This window comes from Neolamprologus multifasciatus, chromosome 1 (genome assembly GCF_963576455.1).
Source record: "Neolamprologus multifasciatus chromosome 1, fNeoMul1.2, whole genome shotgun sequence".
Taxonomy (NCBI): domain Eukaryota; kingdom Metazoa; phylum Chordata; class Actinopteri; order Cichliformes; family Cichlidae; genus Neolamprologus; species Neolamprologus multifasciatus.
The window spans coordinates 10,241,799-10,265,906 of NC_140439.1; the positions used below are offsets into that span (position 1 = coordinate 10,241,799).

General features: G+C 39.6%; 1 protein-coding gene across 6 annotated transcripts in view; it reads right to left on the reverse strand.

The window, feature by feature from the left end:
* Positions 1 to 283: 283 nt before the first annotated feature.
* csnk1g1 (casein kinase 1, gamma 1) overlaps positions 284 to 24,108 on the reverse strand; it is a 35,890-nt gene continuing 12,065 nt past the window's right edge. The window contains exons 5-14 of one of the 6 annotated variants that reach the window (XM_085163953.1): positions 17,621 to 17,769; positions 15,173 to 15,407; positions 14,976 to 15,061; positions 14,168 to 14,252; positions 13,835 to 13,983; positions 13,647 to 13,754; positions 12,472 to 12,582; positions 8,486 to 8,592; positions 5,339 to 5,362; positions 284 to 4,583 (exon numbers count right to left, since the gene is read on the reverse strand). In XM_085163953.1, the coding sequence (XP_085020079.1) occupies positions 4,529 to 4,583; positions 5,339 to 5,362; positions 8,486 to 8,592; positions 12,472 to 12,582; positions 13,647 to 13,754; positions 13,835 to 13,983; positions 14,168 to 14,252; positions 14,976 to 15,061; positions 15,173 to 15,407; positions 17,621 to 17,769 (1,109 nt within the window). In that variant the 3' untranslated portion in view covers positions 284 to 4,528. Of the gene's footprint in view, positions 4,584 to 5,338; positions 5,363 to 8,485; positions 8,593 to 12,471; positions 12,583 to 13,646; positions 13,755 to 13,834; positions 13,984 to 14,167; positions 14,253 to 14,975; positions 15,062 to 15,172; positions 15,408 to 17,620; positions 17,773 to 24,108 lie in introns of all 6 variants that reach the window. The other 5 variants (XM_085163869.1, XM_085164041.1, XM_085164112.1 and 2 more) reach the window with 5 other exon arrangements.

The window sequence follows — 24,108 nt, forward strand, 5'->3', positions numbered from 1 at the left end:
CCTGCAGATTGACCTTTCCACATCTTAATTCAAGTGAGCTCATTTGTGTATTTTCTTTCCTCAGCTATTTGATGGTAAAAGCTTCATTTTAATGAGCCACATTCTTGTTTTGGCTGCTGTGACACAAATGTCCATTTTTAATCAACCCATCTAACTTATTTCCGGTTTTTGAATATGAAGCTCCATATCTGCTGGGTTTATAAGTTACATTAAAAAATTGATCAAAGTCAAAACATTTCCTGAAGCAGACTTTACAAAAATTACGTCACAAGAGACATGCCCACAAGGTGGAGAGATCTTTTATTTTACATAAAAAAGGGTGCAAATTGGAGTTTTCCCTTTAGGTGTGGAGGGAATAAAAAGTGATTTTTATAAGGTTCATGTGTGACACATTGTATTATATGAATCCAAAGAGAAAAACAAAAAACAAAAAAAACAAAACACGAAATAAAACATAGGCATCTCAGATAAAAAGGACCTTTACCTTTCTGCAAATCAAAAATATGAAACCATAAAAAGAAATGTGGGTCCTTCATTCTTGAAGCCCTTGACTAACTCATTCAAATACATTTTTGAAGTGACATTCATATTTCAGCACAATAATATTTATTTACAGTTTTAAGATTCCTCTTAATCATAGGCTCTTAAAAAAAAAAAAAAAAAAAAACAATGCCGAGGGAGGAGGATAAACTCTGGAGCTGTACAATTTGATTTTCCACAGTCAGGGGAAAAAAAAACAAAACAACAACAACAGAAAAAGGAAAAAATGATCAGAGAATTCGATTTTATATGGATTCCCAACAGAAAACAGACTACAATTGTGAACTCTGTACAATTTACAGTTCAAATAATCATCACAATATTGTAGCAAATGTCACCTCTCCCTCAAAAAAAAAAAAAAAAAAAAAAAAAAAAAAAAATACAGTAAATCCAACACACAGTAAGTCTACAGTACAGCAACGAGGAAAAAGTGCCAGAGAACCCAAAGAGACCGAAGCCGTTCATTCACACTTCACACCGTCCTCTGCTTTGACTAAGTTACACACATCCAAAGTCTGACTGAAGTGAACTGTGTAAGAAATAATGGCCGCTGAAAAGGAATGAAGACATGAAAATGTTTGATGTATTTTACATGAGGCCTGGAAGCCAAAACTGACTCACTGACCCAACAGTATACGAGCCCTACAGGTGAGGAAATTCGCTGGAGACAGAGAGAGAGAGAGAGAGAGAGAGAGATCGTGTCCAGGTAAGCCATGCAGATACAAGTCACGCAGAGCACTCCTATACCACTCTGCATGAGGCCAACAGTAAGAAAAGCGGATACATAAGAGTAACATATCGAGCATTTCAGCCGGGAGCTGAAGAGCTGGACAACCCGCAAGCTTTAACGGAAGAAGAAAATGTCGCAAAGATGATCAGTCACAACATCCGACTCGGGAATAATAAACCTGGTGTCCGGTTTCTCTCCAGTGACATTGTGAATGAAAGAAACCAACAGGAACGACTCGTGAAACACTTTCACTGCAACGCTTTGCTGCGCTGAGCCACGTTTGCTCGAGGATTCTTTCCAAAAATGACAGCGGACCCCTTCAAGGACACAAGGTGGAATGCAATCATCCAAAGACAGAAAAAAATAAAATAATAAAACATTCAACTTCATATTTTCCTGGCACAGGTAAAAGGCATGGGCTAGTAGTAGTCTCAGGAAATGGCACTCAGGGAAATCCATGGGGGGAAAGACTGAAGGCTACAGTCTGGATATCCATATCAGAATACTTTGAGTTTTTTCCTCAGGCAGCTGGAATGAAATGGCCGAGCCGCTGCTGATGAAAGCAGGGGCGATCGCAGGCAGCTAACATCACGTGTTTGTCTGGGAAAAAATAATCTTTAAGAGACATTAAGACATATCAGAGACATGAATACCTGTCATTCAGATAGCCTGGTTTCCCCACCGTTCCCCTCAAATCCTATGTGTGGAATTACTATGGTAACGCCCAAGAAAAGAAAAGGGGTAAAAAAAAGAAAAGAAGAAAAGGTCCCGTAGATTTTCAAATTCAAGTACTTTCAATAACACAATAACTTAGACCCCAGAGTAACCAACATGTCAGGGGTTAAAAATAATAATAAACTGGAAGCTATACAGTGTAAATACATATAACAAGCAGGTTTACATACTGATTCATTGAAAAAAATCTGCAACATCTACAACATCATATTTCTAAAGATGATGGAGACAAACCTGAAACTCCACTCATCTTGGTCTTGGATGAATGAGTGTGTGTGTGTGTGAGTGCGTGTGTGTGTGTGTGTGTGTGTGGACAGAGGGAAATGGAGTGAATGGAAGCTGTCATGGCACACACAAACAAAAAAGTGGGTGGGGCAAAAAAACAGAAGTGTGTGTGTGTGTGTGTGTGTGTATTCCCTGCACCCTATAGGGAAGGCCTAGCACACGAGGCAGCTACAATTAAAGTAATAAGCACATTTAAAGTACAGTATTAAGAAGGCAGGGTCTCGTCAGGGAAAGCCGGGGTCAACAAATGTAGTGCAGTCATGGTCTCAAGCTTTTTTTGTTTGTTTGTTTAACCTCTCTTTCCCCATAAAACCATGGCTATTTGGAATGAATGGAAAAAAAATTGCATTCAACAAATTCACATTAGCATAAGATGTAAAATGTAAAAGAAAAAGAACACACATATGGTAATTCATTCTGTTAGGAGGATAGGCAAGGTGACGTACTGAGGATTTTGTTTCAAGGCAGTCCTCCGTGACACTAAAAGAGTGAGAATGGTACAGACACGTTCACTTCTCCGCCCTCTTTTCTCCTCTCCCGGTGCTGACAAGGAGAAGGGGGTTCAGCAGTCGTCCAAACGTCACACACCACTTTGCAGCACGTGGGGTCTTTACACTGGTACGCACAAGGGTAACTGGGGGACGGGGGACATCTGGGGGACATCTGGGGGACATCTGGAACACCGTTACACATCATTACACCAAAACGTTCCATTTGGCATCACTTTCTTGGGAATACATCTTCAGTGTGTCAACAAAGGGGAAGTCGTTACCTGCTCTCACACTAGCTGGGAACAGTCTGGTACTCTTCATTACACAGGATGCCCAAAAGGGGAGGGGACGGGAAAAAGAAAAGAAGGGGAAAAAAAAAAAAAAAAAGACACTGAAATCTCACATTAACTATGCCGCCAACGTGTCATCCAACTGGTGATGTGACTGCGGTCGGTTGGTCGGTCAGTAGGTTGGTCGGGGGGTTAAGGCATTGGACAGAAGCGTTTCAGAGGCTGTGATTCTCCAAAAGTGCCTCACATCACTTTTTCCTCATGTTATTCCAAAGCATCCCCCAATGTCTACAAGATCAACAACATTTAAGACCCTCCCACCTAGTTTTGGTCACCTTTTTTTTCTTCTTTTTTTTTAAACATTGGTCTCAGCTCCCCAACTGCAATTTCATTCCCGTGCACGTGACAGATTATATAAATGCTTTAAAGTCATTTATTTTACTGTCCATACATTCAGTGCGTATGTTTAAGAATTAGTAGGAAAAACAGGTGGAAACCGAGAGATAAATAGCATAAATAGCATTTGTTTTTCCACCCCCTGCATCTACAAGTGTCATGTTGCTGCTCAGTGAAGGGTAGGAGCAAAAACTGCAGGAGAGTCCAAAGAGACTGTAGTGTGTTTTGACAGCAGCGAGGTTAAGGGGAGCGTTTTAACCAAGCAGCATGAGCAGAAATCATCCACAGAGAACACTGTACACGAGGCGTCTCTGTTTTCTGATGTCTCAGGCCCCGGTCCCAGTGCCAGAGTTGACCTCTTTGGAGGACGGGGGGAAAAAGAAAACGACAACAACAACAAAAAATATAACGTGCAGAGGCCAAATGGCAGACTGATGCTCTTTGTGCCTGTATGAGATGATAGGCGGTTACACTCTTGGCTCTTCTTGTGTTACATTCAGTTCCTACATCAGGAATCATCATAAAGGGCTTTGTGTCATAATGAGTTTGCAAACTGAGGGCAGGATGCATTTAGGAGATTAGAAGGGAACTGAAGTTGATGATTTTATGAGTCAAGCAGGAATCGTAGTGAAGCAAGTTTCCACAGGAGGTGCCATCTCTTCCTCTTCAGGAGAAAAAAGAGGAAAAAAAATACTGATGTTGGGAGTCTTGGGGGAGGAAGGAAAAAAGATTATCCTCTGCAAAATTCCATCAGAAAGGTTTTTTCCCCATTTGGCCGACTGACCTGCAACACAACCCGGCACAGCTTGACAGAGGGGTGGAGGGCGAAGAAGAAAAAGGACAAAAAAAAAAAAAAAAAAAAAAAAATCCCACAAGAAGACACAAGCATCTTGTACATCTCAGCAAACCGTTTTTAAACTTGTCCAAAAAACGGAGAACAATTCAATCAAGATCTCTCAGATGACTCCCTCTTCTATTCTGAACGGGACCTTACTGATTTCTAATAAAATCACAATCGACTGAGCCGAACAGCTGGAACGTTTCAAGCTGGTGCTGCGTGATCATTTTTGCCGTGGCGTGTTCTTCTTCCGTTTCCGCTTGAAGAAACAGCAACACCTGCAGAAAGACGTGGACGTTAAATGAGCGCGTGGATGAGAGAAGCGTCAGATGAAGCACGAGAAAGAACAAACACGGCAGTGTGTTAAATATCACAGGAGCCTCATCTGAGTCTTATTTCTTTGTCTTTTAAATCAGAACAGTAAGAACTCAGTAACACCTTAACATGGACACGATGGATGTGTTCCCATCCACCAAGCTTTTGTGTATTCACCTCCCACCATTTTAACAGACAAATGGCAGAGGAACAAAAACTACAAACTGACTCTGAAGGCAATACTTCTCCTAGGTAAAATCTTTAAAAATAAATGAAAAAGGAAGCAGTGAACACAAAAGTCACAGGACACGGTGAGCCTGAACGGTTAATAAGAACATACAAAGACAAGAAAAAAGCAGATTAGGACATAGGACAGTGACTGGGTACCCTCAGATTCATTTAATATTTAACAAATAGTGATGTTCCATGCACAAAGGCTGTAACCTAAAGTCAAATAAAGGAGCCATAATTAAAAAGACTGAGTTTTTCTTTCTGGCCTGATATTATTTATTAATGTTTGTCAGGCAGCAAGGTTTACTAAATGCAGAAAACAGGCAGAAACCTGGCAGTAAACACAGCTGACAGTGTTTGTGGGCACTATATAATATGCACCAGTGAGAGTCTGGTTACATTTAGTAAATAACTCCACTGGGCCCAGCCTAGGCTGGTCCACTCCCTGTCCCATGAGTCTGATGTGGACGAGCAGAGAGGGACTCACCACAGGTTGAGCATTTTCACGCAGCTACAGAAGGAGAAGGAGAAGGAGGAGGAGCAGGAGGAGGAGAGAGGGAGGAGTGTAAAGAGAAAAGAAAGATAGATTAATACAGCGAGACCGAGATGATGGGGCTGGGAACATGCCACACAAACATGCACACCCACGCACCAACAGGACACAGGTGGACACAGAGACAGAAAGTTAAGAGAGGTTAAAAGAGAGAAGGTCACAGAACATCCCTGCAGCTTATTATGTCTCCTAGAATTCCCGGGAACGGGGGTGATACGGCATCACGTTTTGAGCATCTTCCTAAAATGTTAGCGTAGGAAAAAAAAATTCTTTAACGAAAGTTGTTTGGTGTGTAGATCATTGTGTCCTTATACTTACTGTATTTTGCTTTTCTCTGAATATTTCATTTTCTATGTTAAACACAATCGACCACAAGAGTTGACATTTACGTGCTCACTTAAAAAACTGGCCAAATGTGCACTGTGGGTGACCAGACTAATGCTACAACAACTACTAACATAATGTAGTGTAACTATTTTTGTTTAGTAAAACAATTAAGCAACTAGATTTGTTCTATCCCATAAATAGGTGAAAATATTAATGCAACCCCCCCCCCCCCCCCCCCCCCCCCCCTCCGGAACATGTGGGTATTCAGTCACATGACCACTAATCATGTGACTTTAACTTGTCTCCTATTTTGGACACAGGATGCTGTAGAGTCTAATGGACCAGTCTCTAGGCCCACAGGCTTAGTTCCACTACAGCTCACAATGTTTGCAGACAAGTTCGTTTCATGCAAACTACAAACGATCGTGTCAGTATCATTAGCGCCCAAACCGAGGTCTTCACTGCGACGCACTCTTTGTGACTACTTTCACATGGAAAAAGCCGGCAACAGCCAACAACTACTTGCCAATAAAGCTGGGGAGAATAGACATTTTTCCCTAGCAACCTGTGTTTGCCAGACGATCACCAACCAGTCTCTAGGGCTGTGCAACTGAGGTTTAACATTTTAAACTGGTCCTATAAAGACAGCCTTTTGTCTTTTTTAGATTGAGTAGATGATTGTGAATAAAAATGTCGTATTATTTCAGCTTAACTACACCAAATATTTCCTATAAGGCCAATTTTAAATCAATTTGCCATCATTATGTCATTAAAAAAATAAAAATAAATTTCTTGTTTGATGGGGCATCAAAGAGAATCGGAGATTCAGGAGGCGACTCGCAACAAGGAAACACTTTATAAACACTGTTGTTAAAGCTGGTTCATGGTTAATCGCTTCAGCATTAAACTTTCCCAGACAGCTGAACTGAAGCTTATCTAAAACGTTAGAAAGTTCATAGGTAATTATATGTAAAGCATATTAAAACGCAGTACGCAATGAGTGATTTTTTTCCTGGGGTGTTTAGGGGTTCAATAGTGCGCTCGCTCTCATTTTGATGTGTTACTAGAACACCAGTGTGTAGATAAACTACATGAAGTAAGAGCCTAAAATGGACCAGCAATTCCAGTTTGTCAGGGACGTGCTATGAAGTTCAGTCCTCACGACGTTTTAGCTGTCGAGCAGCTGCCCAAAGGCTGCGGCCAGAAATGTCTTAAAATCATCAAAACAATTTTGTTTTTGGGTTAACTACTTCATTTTTTTTAAGGCTCAGTTGGGCTGTTGCTGATTCTGAGGTTACTTACTCAGTGGGGCGGTTATTAAAAATTGATTTTAATTGAAGAAATTTGTGAATAATTGAAAATAAAAAAGTAAAAAGTAAATAATTGATTATCCTCTGCTCGAATTTTCTCAAATTTTGTTTATTTGCATGTAAAATTAAAAGTTACGCACAATCTAATCTAATTTGCTTACTTATATTTCTTTTCTTTTTTAAAACTCCTCTATTTTTATTGGTCTTATTTGACTTCGTTTGATGTCTGGACTGTTATTTAAAGCACTTGGAGCTGAAAGCGCTGTATGAAATGGGCCCAGCATCATAAATCTTTCCACTGCAGACTTGAATCTAGACCAGTCAAGTGGTCCAGTGCTGAAGTTAAATTGGAATGGCTGCCTCCCTCAATCAATATCATAAAGCATGGTGGATAAAGAAAATGCGTTTAAAGTTGATTCCTACATTTCTGTTATTACTTCCGTTTCAAACTATGCATCTCCTCATTATTATATACCGTTTTGTCTGAGAGCTGTGTGAATCCTAAGAGCTGCCCTCACTTCTTGTCAGTCAGATGAACCGTGTGATCTTCAGCTTGCACAGCAGTTTTTTCAGTGGCTGGCCAGCCATGCAGCGTGGCACCATTCCAGCTGCTGATGCTTAAGACTGGCACCATTTACCGGTTAGTTCCTGCTACCAGCTCAAACCAGTGCCAACACTAATTTCAATGATTTTTACACGACTTGTGTGCTGTAGAGATTGTAGTCTATGTTAATGGTTGATTGGCTGGGCACAGGCACGAGGGGGTGCATTAGTTAATCTACAGTACTGTCTAAGTCTTGAGGCAACCCTTCATTTCTTTATTTTTTGCTGCCATGGAGACAGGCTTTCCTGTAATTTTTTAGGAGCAATAGTTCTCCAGGCATTCTGTCGGCCAGTGGCTGCTTTTTTTCTTCAGTATGTTAAACCACTTAACACTGACCTATGAATCACTCAAGGATAAAATGGCACCTAACTCAACGGATGAACTAGTGTTGTGTCTACACATAAACAACTTTGCAAAGAACTTTAGGCATATTGTTACTAGCAGCCCATCGTAAAAACAAAACTTGTTTCCATTTTAAGTTGAATCTAGGAAAAATCTTAAAGATAACATAGTTTGATAGATATAAAATAATAGTTTTGTATTTTTGCTCCACCAGGGTGATTTCCAAAGAGCTATTAAAGAAATGAGGGCTGGCTTTTACTTTTGCACAGTACTATTTTTACAGAAAATGAAAATTCACTGAGGGATATAGAGACTGGTTGCAGATCGTAAACCCACACACCCAGACAGATAAGAGGGGCAGGTGGAAGATGACAGCTGGTGGCTGGAGCTGTCACAATTCCAGACGATAGCAAAAGGAGACAGAGGGAGGGAAAGAGGGAAAGAGAGGAAGCGACAGATGGACATGGAAGAGAGTCGTGGTGGCTATATGACACATACTTGGCCTCGTCGGGCGGATGCTCCTCTGGCGGAGCTGTAATTGGGGCGTTGGAATGAACAGCCAGCGGATCGTCTGCATTCAGCTCCCCGTTGGTTGAACTGACCACCTGTGACACAGACTGGTGTTAAGTTCAGTTAAACCACTTATGTGTGTCCACACAACAGATACGTATGGAAAAACCAGATACTGCTGTGACAGAAAGTTTACCTGGTTAACAAAGAACAAGTTAACACAAATACCCTAGTTCATTTAGTTTTGCTTATACTGGGAGAAACTGGTTTCGTGGCAGCAAAAACAACAAAACAAAACAAAAAAAACACCACAACATGAAGAAAAACCTGGCTTGCAGTCTGTGAATGGTTCTGCTACTTTTTTTTTTACTATTATGTAGCTTTAAGTCATACAAGCATAGTCTTGTTTGTTATCAGTGTGTATCGATATTTGCCCCAAAACAGCAACGAGTCACCAAAGTTAGAATGCTGAAATGCTCCAGAGAGAAAAAATAAAAGACTTTCAAGAGTCAAAACTTAATCCCAAAAGACAGCAGAGGTTGGGAGGGAGGCAAGCAAATTTCAGATTGCAGTAATTACAATATCACGTAAATACAGGGCTATAGTCCAGTTTAGCTTTCCATCAACAAACAAGCTGTGTCCCTACAGTATACAAGGGCTAGGTTTCACCAGTGACCACACCTGAAACTCAAGTAAAGACTTCACCAAACATGGGGAATTACAACTACATGTAGAAAACTCATTTTAATAGATTTGTATAGAACAGGGGAGGGCAACTGATTTTCCCCAAAGGGCCCATGAGAAACTGGGACTACTGAGAAGGGCTGCACTGGTAAGCTAACAAAGAAATAGTTCATATTGAGCAGAACTGAGTTCAGCTTATTGGTGCAGTCCTCAACAGTCTTGGTTTATCATGTGACCCCTTGGGAAAATCAATTGCCCACCCCTGGTATAAAGCGAAACTGCACCAACATCTTTCTGTTGCTTGTGGAATCCATTCAGCAAACCTATAGACGCATTACTTAAAAATAAAACTAAATGAGTAAAAGGACTTCTTAAACATACATAAGAGGATCGGGGCGGCCACTGAAGAAAAACAAACAAACATTATTTTTATTATAAGTATTCATGGGTGATGACTCTTCCACCCTTTTCGGAATTCTAAAAAGAATCAGAATTTTTACTTTTCAGCCTCAGAATTCTGGTGTTTTCTTTAGTTCTGTGAAGAACTGATCAGGATTCTGAGATGAAAGTCAAAATTTTTAGTTATTAAAAATAAAGCAGGAATTCTGGGGAGGAAAAAAACAAAAAAGTCACACCCCTTGTGACTGTAATCCTGCTCTGTAAAAAACATGTTTAGATGAAGGACAAATCATAAAATCAAGATGCCAGTAGCAGCCATTTATTCTTGAACTTATGAGCCTGTAAAAAGAAGCAATGTTTTTATTTGTCACAAAAATGGGTTTGTGTGCGCCCACATGCACTCATGAGTACATATAGATCGTGAAAAGTGGATTTGTTGGCTTTTTGGATATATTTAGGAAAGCAAACATATCTTCTTTGATCTACCACAATGAAAATTCTCAATATTCCTGTCTAGAAGAAGTAAACAAACACTTGGTTTCAAGCTAGTATTGCGATGTTAAGCATAAATAATAATTTCTTGTATGCATTCTTGAAAGCAACTGTCCAGACATATTTCATATATGAAATGTGACTATTGTAGCCAATCTCATAACCCTCCATGTGTTCTTGCTCGGCCTTGGTGGATTTGCTGTGTGCTTACAATCATTACACTGTTAAAAGGTGACCTCCAGGATTAATAGTTCAATCGATTAGCTTTCTAGTCCCTGGGGAAGAAACCCCAAACCATATCTACTGACATGCTTCACACTGTGTGTGTGGGTCTTCTCCTGAAAAGCTCTTTGGTCTGTGCCAAACACATCTACTCCTACTGTCTTTGATTGGCCCAGGGCCTAGTAGGCACAAAAAGACGCCTCATTCAGGCATCCTTTTCCCCCCAATGTTTGAATTTATAAGAATCCTGACAGAAGAATATGCAAAGGATAGGACAGGACAGATAGGATAAGACAAACTAGCAGTGCAGATGGTGGGGTAGTAAAGTGTAGCCAGACTGTAAAAAATTAAATGTGACTGTACGTCTACTCACACATTTAATTTCATTTCACATCACGCACTTGTTGTGGACCTACTTTATCATACGCAATCAGTCAGCAGCATTGCTCACACATATGAGCCAAGGCACCATAGAGACGAGTAAAATCAAATCTCAACTTGAATTCCACTCAGTGTCTCTCTGTTTCCCAGAAAGGCACATCCCAGATGTCTGAACGAGTGTCTAATTACAAGCACACCTATTCAGTCTTTTTTTTTTTTTAACCTTCTCTGAACTGAGAGAGAATTCCTGAGCTGTATAATGACTTTTAAGGAAACATTTCGTGCTAAAAAAAGATATTATTAACTTGGCTTCCTTTTGTTTTTTCATGGTACAGGAAGAAAAAAAAAGGAAAAGAAAAAACACAACAGAAAGTCCCTGCCTGCCTCTTTAAAAGCCAAGCCTGTCTTGCTGATATGCTGACTTTTTTCCCCCAACACAATAAAAGAAAAGAATCTGTGTTTATCTGTGAACTTCCAGGTTTACTTGCCCAAATATATGAAAAAAAAGCCAACAACTTCCCCTTACACTTTCACCTGATTGAATATGTACGCATCAGTAGATCAGGATAATGCACCTGATTGTGTACGAAATGTTGGAAAAAAAGAACATTTAAAAAAAAAAAAAAGAGCTTTCTGTAACAGTGTAGCAGTTATTCTAAAAGACATAAGCTGCGTTTGCATTAAAGGACAAGAGAGATTTCGCTTTTCGATGATCTATACTTTAACGAGTTAAATAACTGATTCTGATGTGTAATATAATAAAGCCTGAAAAAGCCAAGTCTGATGACCACTGCGTTGGTCACAGCACCCTTTTCTCCACACTGTGTTCACAGAGTGCCATGCTTCTACCAATGGCACTCCAGGGAATGATCTAGTTTCACAATATATGTATAAAAATGTTTACATTTCCAAACTATTTTTAAGTGAATGCCATTTAGTAAAAGGAATCCCCAGAAGCAAAACAAACCCTGTTGAAGACAGAGACAATCTTTGGAATGGGCTAGGAGACAAAATTACACCAATATGTTCCTTTAAGCATAAAGGCCTATAATGGTTTAGAAGCATGCAATTAGCTAGCTATGCCAGGTCGTTCTGCCATGCAGAAGGCTTCTTGATCTTGCAAAGAATGTCCAAGCATCATGAAGAGTTGTAGGACCGGAGATCAAAATGCCCCAAGAAGGGCTGCTGTTTATAAAGCTAAATCACACTTTCACCATCTGGGGTGGGTAGCACCAGATGACATGCATATGGTGGAGCAGAAAATTAACATTTCCCAGCCAGGGGCAAAAGGGTTGGAGGGGGGGGAGGTATATGGTTGTAGATCTGTCTCACACATGAAGCTAAAACACTTAACAAATGCAATTCATGTCTGGCATAAAGCATTAGTTACTATATCAGTGTTTTATGATTAATTATGAGCTTTTAGATAATGAAGATGAATAAAAAAAATGCCAGTTCAGTAGCAAAATTTTTTGCAAAATAATATGAATTAAATGCTTGAGTACTTTGCTAAACACGAGTTTTCTAAGTATTCATAGTTGTTTAACTCGCAAATAAAAAATAAGCTTTGTCTCAAAATAAGACTAATCCCTTCAAAATATATCGTTACCCCAAGCGGGGGGGGGGGGGGGGGGGGGGGGGGGAATTGTGTCACACAAAAATGCCTTTGTGCCTTTCCCTTCCATTTACAAGCCATATTTATGAGTGTATTTATCTTTGTTGGGATTATTTGAGACAGATCTGACTCCATGGAGATTGGGTGGGGGCTGCCGGTTGATCAGGTGAGGGGTGTATACCTGCACTGAGCCCCCGTGCCTGTCCGCTGTCAGGTGGGAGGTCAGATAGGAGGAGTTTGCTTGGCGTGCGGGCTGCACCTCCCATGCTCCTCGTCGATCTGAGGCTGCTGTCTGCTTAGGAATCGGGGGTGGCGTCGGTGATGTGAAGGGAAGTGGGTTTGAAAGTGCAATGGGAAGGGGAGGGGGGTGAAGGAAAGATGGATATTTGGGTGTGCGAGGCAAGGTAACCATGCAAAGCAGCATGAGATATGGAGAAGAAAAAATAAATAAATGAACAAAATTGAAAAAAAAAAAAAAAAAAGTGAATCAAAATCATAGCAAGGCTTCAGCCATAAAACTGAATCAGAAACTAATGAGCCTGAAGCCTAATGGAGCCAAGCTCACAGGTCTCAAACTTTGGCCTCAATCTCATTACACCTGAATAACAAAAAAATAAGCATAAACCACTAACAAGTAACCTATTTAAATGCTCAGAGCTTTATAAAGCCAGCAATTTATTTTACAGCTCATCTTCATACCAGCAATGAATTAAATTGCAATCAAAGCAAATGTGTTTACACACGCAAAATTGTAGATCAAATTCAACCAGACTAACTAACAGCTATTCAAATCCTTCATTTGTAGCATAGACTGCTACAATTCAACCCTGGCTCTGAAATTTGCATTTAAAGCACCCAAATAGCATCGAAAAGCAGATGCATTGACAACATGGGCACAAAACCCATATATACCCAAAAGGTTCTCCCTAAGTGCATCTATTCTACACTGTAGAATATGTGAATGATTACAAAGCTTTATTTCAGTCAGCCTTCATCTTTGTGGGCTGCTTTTAATTACCAGAATTTAGTTTAATTTAATTTATGGTCTTAAACACTTGCCAAAAGTTTATCTACAATATCTAAAGCGCACAGTGAATCCAAAAACACGAAGGCAAAGATGACTGGGATAAATTTGCCCTGATGCCTTAAAACTAATTTTCCAGCATTTAAATATACACAGATGTTCAAAAGAATACTTGCATCCTATTGTCACTGCATGCACATAAGCTTTGCTTGGCAAAGAGATCATCATACAGAGAGTAAAGGGAGTTTCAGGCTGTAATGCACCATGGGTCCATCCACTGGACCACAGCATGGCAAGAAGCAGTCTGGTCCCCATTGCTCAACCGGACGTACCTGGTTTCTGATTGGTGGGTGCTGTGAGGGTCGGTCTCTGTGAGGATGGCTCTCTCTCGTGACTGCAGATGCTCCAGAGTCTATATGGACAGACCCCACCGGTGTGGGCTGAGGGGAATAACAATGAATTCAGCTCTGCAGTCAAACAGGTGAAATTACTGACATGTAAAATGTGATCCGTTACTCACAATCTGCCTGCCAACCCAGTCGTAGGTGTAGTCAAAGGTGTATCCTTTTCTCTCAAACAGTTCCGTGAACAAAGTCCTCAAATATTCATAGTCTGGCTTTTCAAAGAAGTCCAACCGCCTCACATATCGCAAGTAGGTGGCCATCTCCTCTGTATTACACAGAACCAACAAGAATGTTCTCACCTTTCATGAGGATAAATCCGTACAAATTGTGTAGTGGGACGACATTTAGATCATTTTATCTGAAAAATCAGGTTACATCACAGCCAGTATTCACACTATCAAGGTTCACAAACTGATCCAAAAGTGAGATTACAGCCATCAATAGCATACCTGGAAAGTTCTCACAGAGGACCTCGATGGGAGTGTTTCGTTTTGTGTCTCCAATCTTCTGGTATCGTTCTTTCAGTGTGTCAGCCTGAAAAAGATTCAAAGCAAAGTGTTTTTTCTTGTTTAATGTGTCTGAAGTAAACGCTCTCTCTGAAAAATCAACTGAGCTTCCATGACTGGAGTATTATGTGTTTCACAAAGACAGTTACAGCATGATACTACTGATCACTTTATTGCCATCAAGACCATTTAAGGTTTCTTGTTGCATGTTCAATCAAAGTAAGGAAATCTCAGAAAGCTGATTCTGTTCATCCGGACGTAGCGTTTTCAGTGGGAGAAACGTTTTGTCAAGTGATGAACAGAATCAACTTTCTGGGAGATTTTCAGGTGGTTAAGCAGAAAGGATTCAGAGTAGTAAACAAAGAGGAATAGGAAGCTTACTGCTTCAATTAACAACCAACTGTACCACTCTGTACACATTAGCCTGAAGAAAAGCTTCTAAAGATTATGAATTTTGAACTGTGAGCACAAAATAACAGCTGGTTCATTTTCAACTGTAACCTTTGTTTAGTCTTATTTTTTTTAATATTCATTAAGAGAGACTTAAATGTGCCAATGGAGAGATAAACACAATGAAAGCTGAAGTCTTCAGAAGTAAATTTTCTCAGTCATTTTGAACAGACTTTCAGCACATGCTGAAGCTACTGATGGGTAAATAATATAAATTACACAGCAACTCAGAGTGTGTTAGAATTTAATGACGAGAGTCCTGATGAAAGAATCTCGGAAACTGTCGATATACTTTACATACCTTTAGCCCTTGCCAAGGTAGACTCCCACGAAGAAAATACATGAACATGTGGCCCAGAGCCTCCAGGTCATCTCGCCGACTTTGCTCTGTATCAATAGATATGATAACATCTCACTGACACAATTCAACAACTACGTACCAAAGCATCTGTTTTACAAACAGACGTCCCAGAACAACAACAATAAAATCATTCTTACCTTTGCCTAAGTGTGTATTGATGGACATATATCGCGCAGTACCAGTCAAGCTCTTGTGCTCCCGGTAGGGAATGTGTTTTTTGGTCTCGGGGTCGATGTACTCTTTGGCCAGGCCAAAGTCAATGATGTGAATGATGTGTTCCTTTTTATTTCCTTGCCGTCCAATGAGAAAGTTTTCGGGCTTTACATCTCTATAGATGAGATTTTTAGAGTGCACATACTCCATTCGTGAAATCTGGTGACGAAGAACACATCAGTCATGGTAAATGAACAAAATTCCTTAAATTGGCCACTAAATCAGAGTCACAGTTATTGAAAATGGGTTTTTCTGCTAAACCAAGTTGACATTATTTTCTCAGTTATAATGAATTTCAGCATTATGGTTTATTATAAAAAAGCACGACAACTTTTTAACACTTAAGGTTAACTTGTTGCACTTACAGTGGAATCGCGGTCTTTTTTTTAGGAAAGAATTAAAGGTGAGCAACATAATAAATTCATAATGTGAGCTGGTTGCGATGCAGTCTTTAGGAAACCTCTGTGCTGAGCTTCTATGTAGGTCTTTACATTTTTTCAGAGGATATCTATATTACAAGAGCACTGCAGTTTTTGTGCTGACAAAATGAAACATCAGAAATTTTGATGTGCATAAAGCGCCTCAAAGACTGGGTTATTACACCCTCTGAGCAGCTCAGACTTGATGTGAATCAGTGGTGGCTTTGCGCTTCATGACAGCTTCCAGTCTACCCAAATCTGCCCAGAAGAATGCATATACTAACAGATTGCTAATTTGCATACTAGGTAATAGGAGACACACTCTCCAAAAGCTCCAAGAACCTCAGGTATTCAGGCAAGACTTGTAAAATCAGCTATATGGACAGTTTACTCAATTGACTATGTGCACGTTAGCATATGCTACTTCTGGTGCGGAAACTCCTGTGGGGAGCTTTGTTTCCGGTGTCCTTTTCGCGCCTTGTTTACGGTCCAAAACAAGTTAAGCAAATGAATGAATCAAGCGGCGATTTGCATTTCTATAGATGTCTTGGGCATTTACCCAATATATCTGTAAATGATGTTCATCGACTTGTCAATATTTTTTCCTGCACCTCAGGGCAAAAGAGAAAATGGATTCAAATGTTATATTTCTCAGCTGTCCCTTGTTTATCGCAGGTGTTATGTTCTAAAAATAGCCAGCTATAGGTGAAATCAAGTTGCCAATTTTATTTTTTGATGGTGCAAAACGTTTTGTGGACATCGTGGACATACAGTACTGCACTTCAGAGTCACACTGCTAGCGATCGATGCAGCGATTCTGTACTGTACAGGAGAGACGTCACGGAGGAGATCGTCTGCAGCGATCAGGACGCAGGACACAATGTGACGTAAAAAAGCATGCAAACTTGCACTAAAAAAAATCTGCGAAACAGTGAGGTGAAAGGTGAACCGCGTTATAGCGAGGGACCACTGTAGTTTTGAAGGTAAGTCACAACATACCTTTCGTAAATATTAATGTATAGAAACCCTTACCAGCAATCATTCATTTTTTGTGTGGCTTTTTTTCACGGTTTGTTAACATGCTGTGTAGGTGTGTACTTGACTAGCTGATATCGACATAACGGGGAAACATCTGGTTTGACTATTCTTCACCTGTAGTTTGAATGCTGAACATTTGCCTGTTTAAATTATAAGACCAGTCACTATACAGAGATGTGCTTCTGAATGTGGACGATGTGTCTTCTGCATGCAGTAATGCAGTTCTGCTTGTGTTGAGTGATGTAAACAACTGATCAATCTAAACGCTTTAAACGTCAAAATTGATCATTCGATTTTTTATGACACAACAGTGGTGAGTGTTCCCACCTTCTCCTATTTGTAACTTAACGCGATCTTTCCGTTTTTGAGTTTTGGACATGATTTTGGAGTATATCTTCGCAGTAGCAATTGACCGCAAAGTAAAGATACCGGAAATGCACAACCCCACATCCGGTCTCAAACCAGGAATTAGCATTTTCTCGTGCACAGGGTCAATACCAATCATTTTGTACTGGGGATTCTGGAGCATACTATAAAATGTAAAGGCTTGGTGGATTAAGCCTCTGAAATATCCAGCCAGGATAGTTTTTGAAACAAGGGTTCATTCCTATAGTATGAAAATGGATTGTACTGAAAATATGTCATTAACTGGAAATGTAAATTGTGCTGAACTTGCCATGCAAATTGTTAAACTACAGTAAACATTTTATTTTTTGATTATGAACTTGTTAGTCTAACTCCAGCTACTATATTAAGTAGCAAATCGTTTTGTGCCATTTCTGCATCTAGGTAGATGGTGATTTGAACCATTTCATAGAAATTTCAGAGTTTTTATGTTCAATGTATTTGATTTCATCAGTCATAGTAAGTGAGTAGAAGTTTTGGTGATGGTGTCATACAAAGCTCCAAACCCACCAGCTGAATTGCTATCATTAACACGGTCTTCAGTGAAAAGGTCCGGTCGCACAGGTCAAAGAGGTCTTCTAGACTTGGGCCGAGCAGCTCCAGTACCATGGCATTGTACTTCCCACAGGGCCCAAAGTAAAACACCTGAGGCACACCTTCTGCTAAAATACGAGGAGGAAAGAAACAAAAATTACAAAGAGACACAAACCCAGTAGTTGTCTTTATATATGTTATATATTTTAAAGTATCTAAAAGAAATCCAAGACAACACTCAAAAGCTGGGGTAGTAAACACGACATACAGAAAAAGCTTAGTGTTTTTCATTTGTATACAGTATTTAAAATCTGTTTATTATTCCCGTCTCCCTTGACTAATGACGTTTCCAACTTGGGTCCAAGGTCAACCATAAGAGGCCCTCAAATGGACCGATAGGAGGAGGAGCACTACGAGGTCGTTGAGGACAGAGAACAGAGAACGCTGCAAGGTAAACATTAACCCTGAGGTGAAATACTGTGTCATTCTGCCTCTGCAAGCTGAAAACTAATCTTTTCTCTGGCTCATATCACAACCTCCCAACTGAATTATGATCTGTCTGCTCTACTCACTCTCACTGCTCAAAAATCCTGTCCATCTGTCAACCCAGCTCTTATTTTACCTCTTGCCACAGTGTAATTTAGTCTTGGGTGATCAGTCCGATGCCACTGGAACTTGCATAAAGGTTAGTGCTCTTTTAAGTCGTGTATGTGTAATCTGGGAATGAAAGCTCCTTCTAACAGTTAAACTTGGAGGAAAAAAAAAAGAGCAACATGTGCACTGATTTCCTCCTGCAGTTTTAATTTCAATTATAGGCACAAAAAGGCTGCACATCACAGAATCTACATATATATTCCATCTGCAGGATTTACAGTTATATGCACATGCAATCGTAATTGGTGGTACATTTGTATTCTTTGTTGTTATCCTGACCACCGCCTGAACTTTAGTTTCAAAGAACAGGAAATCAGGTCAAACTGTTAACTGCCTTCAGGGAAGTATGACTCAAAGTTTGGCTGTGCTTACTTCTAGTCAGACTCCTATTAAAAAGGTCCTCTCAAGAAACTTCAAAGGGAGATCCAATCATAAGGACCTTGCTATAACAGAATAATAAAGCTATACTCAGTCCTTGGACATACAGTATAATTGCAAAGTTCCAAAAAAAAAAAAAAAGGATCCTAAAGTCAGTCTTTCAATCATCAATCATCTTTTGCATCTGACTTTGAAAGTAACCGTCTTCTTTCTTGTGTGTGTAATGCAAGTATGAAAGTATATATGTAGATTAGATACATATGTAGATTTAAAATGCATACATCATTAAAACTCCCCTCATCCAAACAACCCCTAAGCAAATAATTTTATAGTGAAATCTAACAAAGCTCTAATAATCCCTTTAAACACAACACTGAAATGTAAATTTGCATCTCTTTCAATGGACAAGCTTGAATAGAAAAGAAAAGAAAAAGTTATGGACAGGATGTCAGTCCCCATTATAATGGTTTGGTGTATTATTATATGCCATATGAAGGTGTGATGACACTGTTTGTTTGTTTTTCAAAATAATGGCAAAACAAACAAACAAAAAGCTAAATACAAATAATACTCCCAAATTTTGTGCACTCATGTATTTATATTAAACATGTTGCTGGAGACATTTGGCTTGCCAGCTGGGTAATGGGAAATGCACTGCAGTATGAAAGGTGGCATAAATGCTGTCAGCAAGCATATGGGCATGTAGGAGTCATGCTGCGCTCCATCCTGTGCTTCTGGACACCATTATGTAGTTCTGTGGGTTGCTAATTGTACCAAAGGAATGAGTGGCTTGAAACCCTGTGTGCCTGTGGGAGGCCTAAAAATGTGTCAGATTGGAGATGTGCTGTAAATAAGTTGATAAACAGTTTAAAACAATATGGATCTAGCTTTTAACTAGCAACAGGAATGGTCAAACCACCGTTGTCTACAGCACAAAAAAGTCAAACAAACATTAAAGACTGAACCTTTTTGTTCACAACCACACAGTGCAATTCCACAGAAAAACTCAAACGCTGTTGGAAGCTACCAATTTTGCAGGTACCACTTCTCTCTTTCAATTTTTGTAAACATAAAGATTGCAGGGCCTGCTCTGTGTGTTCACCTGAACTCTAAGAGTTTCTTCAGTATTTGCACAGAGCACAGACAAAGTCTGCATTTTCAACAAAGTGGACGGGATGCAAAGGTGACTGAATACGGAGAACAGCACTGAGGGATTGCCTTTATTAGAGCAATATTTTGAAGGAAATATGCACCTAAAACCTGCACGAACCTACACATTGCTCGTGAATGCATGATAAAAGACAGCTCATCCTAGCCAAGACACATTCCCCCAGTTATGCACAGGTTGTGACACTGAAATCTGTATGTGCAATTTTTCAACCCAAAGCCAAGGATCAAGTCTTCCACAGGACCAGAATGCCACATAACTGTCATTTCTTTGGTAGACATGCGTTGTAGACCAGATTGTACAACAAGAGTGCTGAAACGTATCACAGAAAGACTTTGTAATCAGGTTAGAAGAAAATGAATATCTGTGAATATCTTACAGAAATTAATTTTGGATTAGTGTGTGATGCTTTCTGTGTGAAGATCGCATGTTCTCCTCATGCATGCGTGGGCTTCCTCCCACAGTCTAATATAATGCAGGTTTGGTGAATTCGTGACTCTAAATTGGCTGTAGGCGTGAACTCCCTTTTCTCACTATGCTCTGTGTGTGTGTGTGTTTATGTCAGTGTTGTGAGAGACTTTATTTGTCCAAGACTGTACTGCGCTACTCGTCAGCCACTGTAAGCTAGGAGAGACTCCAGCCCGCCATAACAGGATAAGCAAATCAAAGACTGGTGGACAGATTTTTCCACTGTATATTACTAATGGGTGGGTTTTACTGAGAAAATTGTGAGCAGGCTCCTCGTGATGGTTCTACAGCAGCTCCACACCAAACTCCTGGAATACAGCCAGCTCCTGCCTGATGCAAGATTTTGCACATCATGCAGATCCATCTTTGATTGGCTGCCTGCACTACTGATATAGCCTGCGATTGGTTGCTCAGCTCTACCCTCAAATCAACATCAAGCTGGCCCCTTTCAATTTCTAACAGACGTATTTGCTGGCTTGCTTCTGTTGTTCAGTGGCTGCTTTCCCTAAACCTGTGCAGATGGCTGTCAATGTGCTCATTTGTTGGACCAATTATTTAACTACTGTGGCATTTTGTTACACATATTTGCATTTCACCTGTAAAAGCTCTACAACCAGCATATCATTTTTGCTGTTTTATTAATTAATTTGAAATAAAATCTGAACTCCTTTAACGGTTTTGTGAAATAAATATCATTGTTAACAAAAAAACAAACATCAACACTAACATGCTTTTCCATATTTTCAGCCTACATACTGTTATAAATGGATGTGGACATATTTACCAGTAATGCAGTAAGCATATATGCGAGTAATGCTTGAACTCTGTTAACTCTCTCAAGGCCATTTTTTTTCTGCTCTTAGCTCTGTCTGATGTCATAAAGAGTAAAGAGCCTGATCTCTCAGGCACACAGCCAGTCATAAGAATGGAAAACAGGGAGGGTGGTCTTAAAGATGAAGGAACTAAAATGGTTTGTGTCAGTCAGAATGAAGTAATGGTCTGCACTCAGGTCCAGTACAAGATAAACAAGGGTAATTTTGAACTGAGAATTGTGCAAAGCCACTCTAGGAGTTTAAATGAGCATAATGAATCCCCTTGAAAATGCTGTGCTTCCTTTAAGTGACAAGAAATCAACATCTGTAATTATACAGCAACTATGGTGTTAAAAACAAACATTATACTCTATCATTCTATGCAAAAATAAAAGCTGCAGGAAAATCCTGTGGTTCTTTTTGATCTTTAAGTCTCCCTTTAAACACATTCAAGAACATTGGGCTCTTTAATTTCTAAAAGCACACAAAAACACCACTTTATGGTTTCTCCAATCCCTCATTTTCTCTAATTATTTTCACTCAATTCTAACTGTGTAATGGAAGAAGCTCAATTTTCTTCAACATATATCTATGATTTCCCATAAGTGGACACACACACACACAGGATAAAACTTTTGGCCTTTTCTTTACATGTCAGTAAAATCTATTAAACTGTGTCACCATTGGACATGTTTACTCAGTGTGCCCTGCAGTGCTTACAGAGATGGTGTAGTGTTTCATGACGAGGTCTGCCTGCCAATACCTTTAACAGCTCAACAATCTCCTCCCACCCCTGAACAAACCCTCACGCTCTTAGAAACATTTTTGCCCTCCTCACAATGCTGTGTCATAATCTCACTGGCTTGTAAAACCAAAGCGATGATGCACCCCTGATTGCGATGGCAAATATTAACTGCAAGATGATGCTTGATTTTTAATTGAATCATCCTCATTAATATCCAGCGATGGTTGTTTATGCATCAGATAACAACACCTGACAGAGCAGCTGAGTCAAACCACATTAATTCATAAAGACCCCATCATGCAGACATTGTGATAACCACATTGACTGAGAGGAATGTAGCACAGTACACAGCCAAGAAGAAATGAGGTCACGTTATCCCATCTGGAAGAAGAGGACAGAGGCAGGTTAGTACTAAGAGAGGCAGACCCACTCTCTAAATATTTAATGAGTTTCCGCACAGTTGGCCTTTTCCAGCCCTTGCCTTTGCAAAACAATAGCCATTATACTCCCTGTCGGGTTATCACATATGCATGTAGAGCTCCAAAAAAGCACATCAAAGATCACCCACGACACAAAAAAGGCTTTTCCATTCCATTTTCCATGACAAACTGTTACTGGGGTCATCTCTAAACACTGTAACATCCCTATGTTTTAAAGAGCACATTAGGTAACAAATTAAAACCAAACAAAAACGAAATGACCTCAAAAGCTCTTGTTTGGGTAAATATATCTGATATGTATCCATTATTATTGTACCCATTTTACCAAGACAACCGTGGATACTGTTTTAAAAATATATATTTTTCCATTGTTCCATTATTTCTAGCCTTCACACCCATTTCCTTTAGTACCAACACTTAAAAAAATGACTTAATTTCATTCTCTGTGGTGCTCATTTGATCCTGCCAACATTCTTGCTAGTGGTTGCTGTAACAGTGATGCGTCAGCAAATCCTGACTAATCTTTTATGACAAACCGAGAAGTTGTCAGTTATTGCTTTGCATTTCATTCTGAAAGCTAGATAATAAGATTTGTTGGGCATCTGGATAATCTGGAAAAATAAAAATGGCTGGCAGTGTGGGTACCATTAAAACTAAAATCACTGTTTCACACTACGAATCAAATGGTGCAAGGGAAAAATTGTAGGCATTATGAGTGAATAATAATAATAATAATAATAATAATATTGTTGTGTTTTGGGCTGCGGGGTAATTGGAGCTTTAAGTTAAGTCCATGACTAACTGGTCTAACTGGTTAGAATAGGAGAACATTTACAACCTTAAGATTCACATTTCCCTATGAAACTGAGAAACATCAAGACAGGTCAAAAAGCAAGTGCAAAGATTGAGACTTAGACTGGCCAGATTTTTGAACGTACAGGTCTGCATGAATGTTATGCTGCTTTGCCAAATATGTAAATAACCTATATAATCATTGCTAAAAATTCACCGCCAGCTTAATCAAACAATGCAAGCGTTTTCAGTTTTCCACTGCACAAGCTACTTAGAAAAAAGGAAAGAAAAAAAAAACCCACAACGAAATATATAAGACTTGATAATATATATAAATATATTAAAAAAATATAGCCTCAAAATTATATCATGATTAATGGTGTGATGGAGAAAGAATAAAATAGTGGAACAAGACAAGGATGAAGACTAGTTTGAGACCATTTCAAACAAAAGAAAAAGCAAAACTTTTTCTGATGCCAGTAAAAATATACTATACCAGTAAAACTAAGCCACTGTTGGACAATGAATTATTTGTTACTGTCCTTTTCAGTAAGTCACAGAGTTGTATGCAAAACACTTTGTTCAGACAGCTGCACCATGTTCAGCTGAGCATGCTGCTGACTTGCATTTTGAACACTCAATGGTGAAAGACAAAGGCCTTCTGAATATAATTTCCATTTTCATTTGCAGGTACAGTTCCTTCAAGAACTTACTTCCTGAAAGTAAACTATGAAGATGTCAAAAAAAAAGAAAAAAAGATGACGACTACCCTTTATGCTTGTTTTACACTTGAGCAGGGGTAGGGCAAAGGCAGTTCGCAGGCAGTTATGGACTGACAGTCCACCAGCACAGAGGGTTTGTTGTCATACAGCCAGTCTGTGGGCTACTCTTACTCGTGCTGTTGATGGTCCATCAGCCAGCCACAGAGAAGAGCAAAGTTACAACATACAAAGAGCTTTAAAACAACGTATTTCTGATCTTTAATTTATTTTTTCCCATGCTTCTCC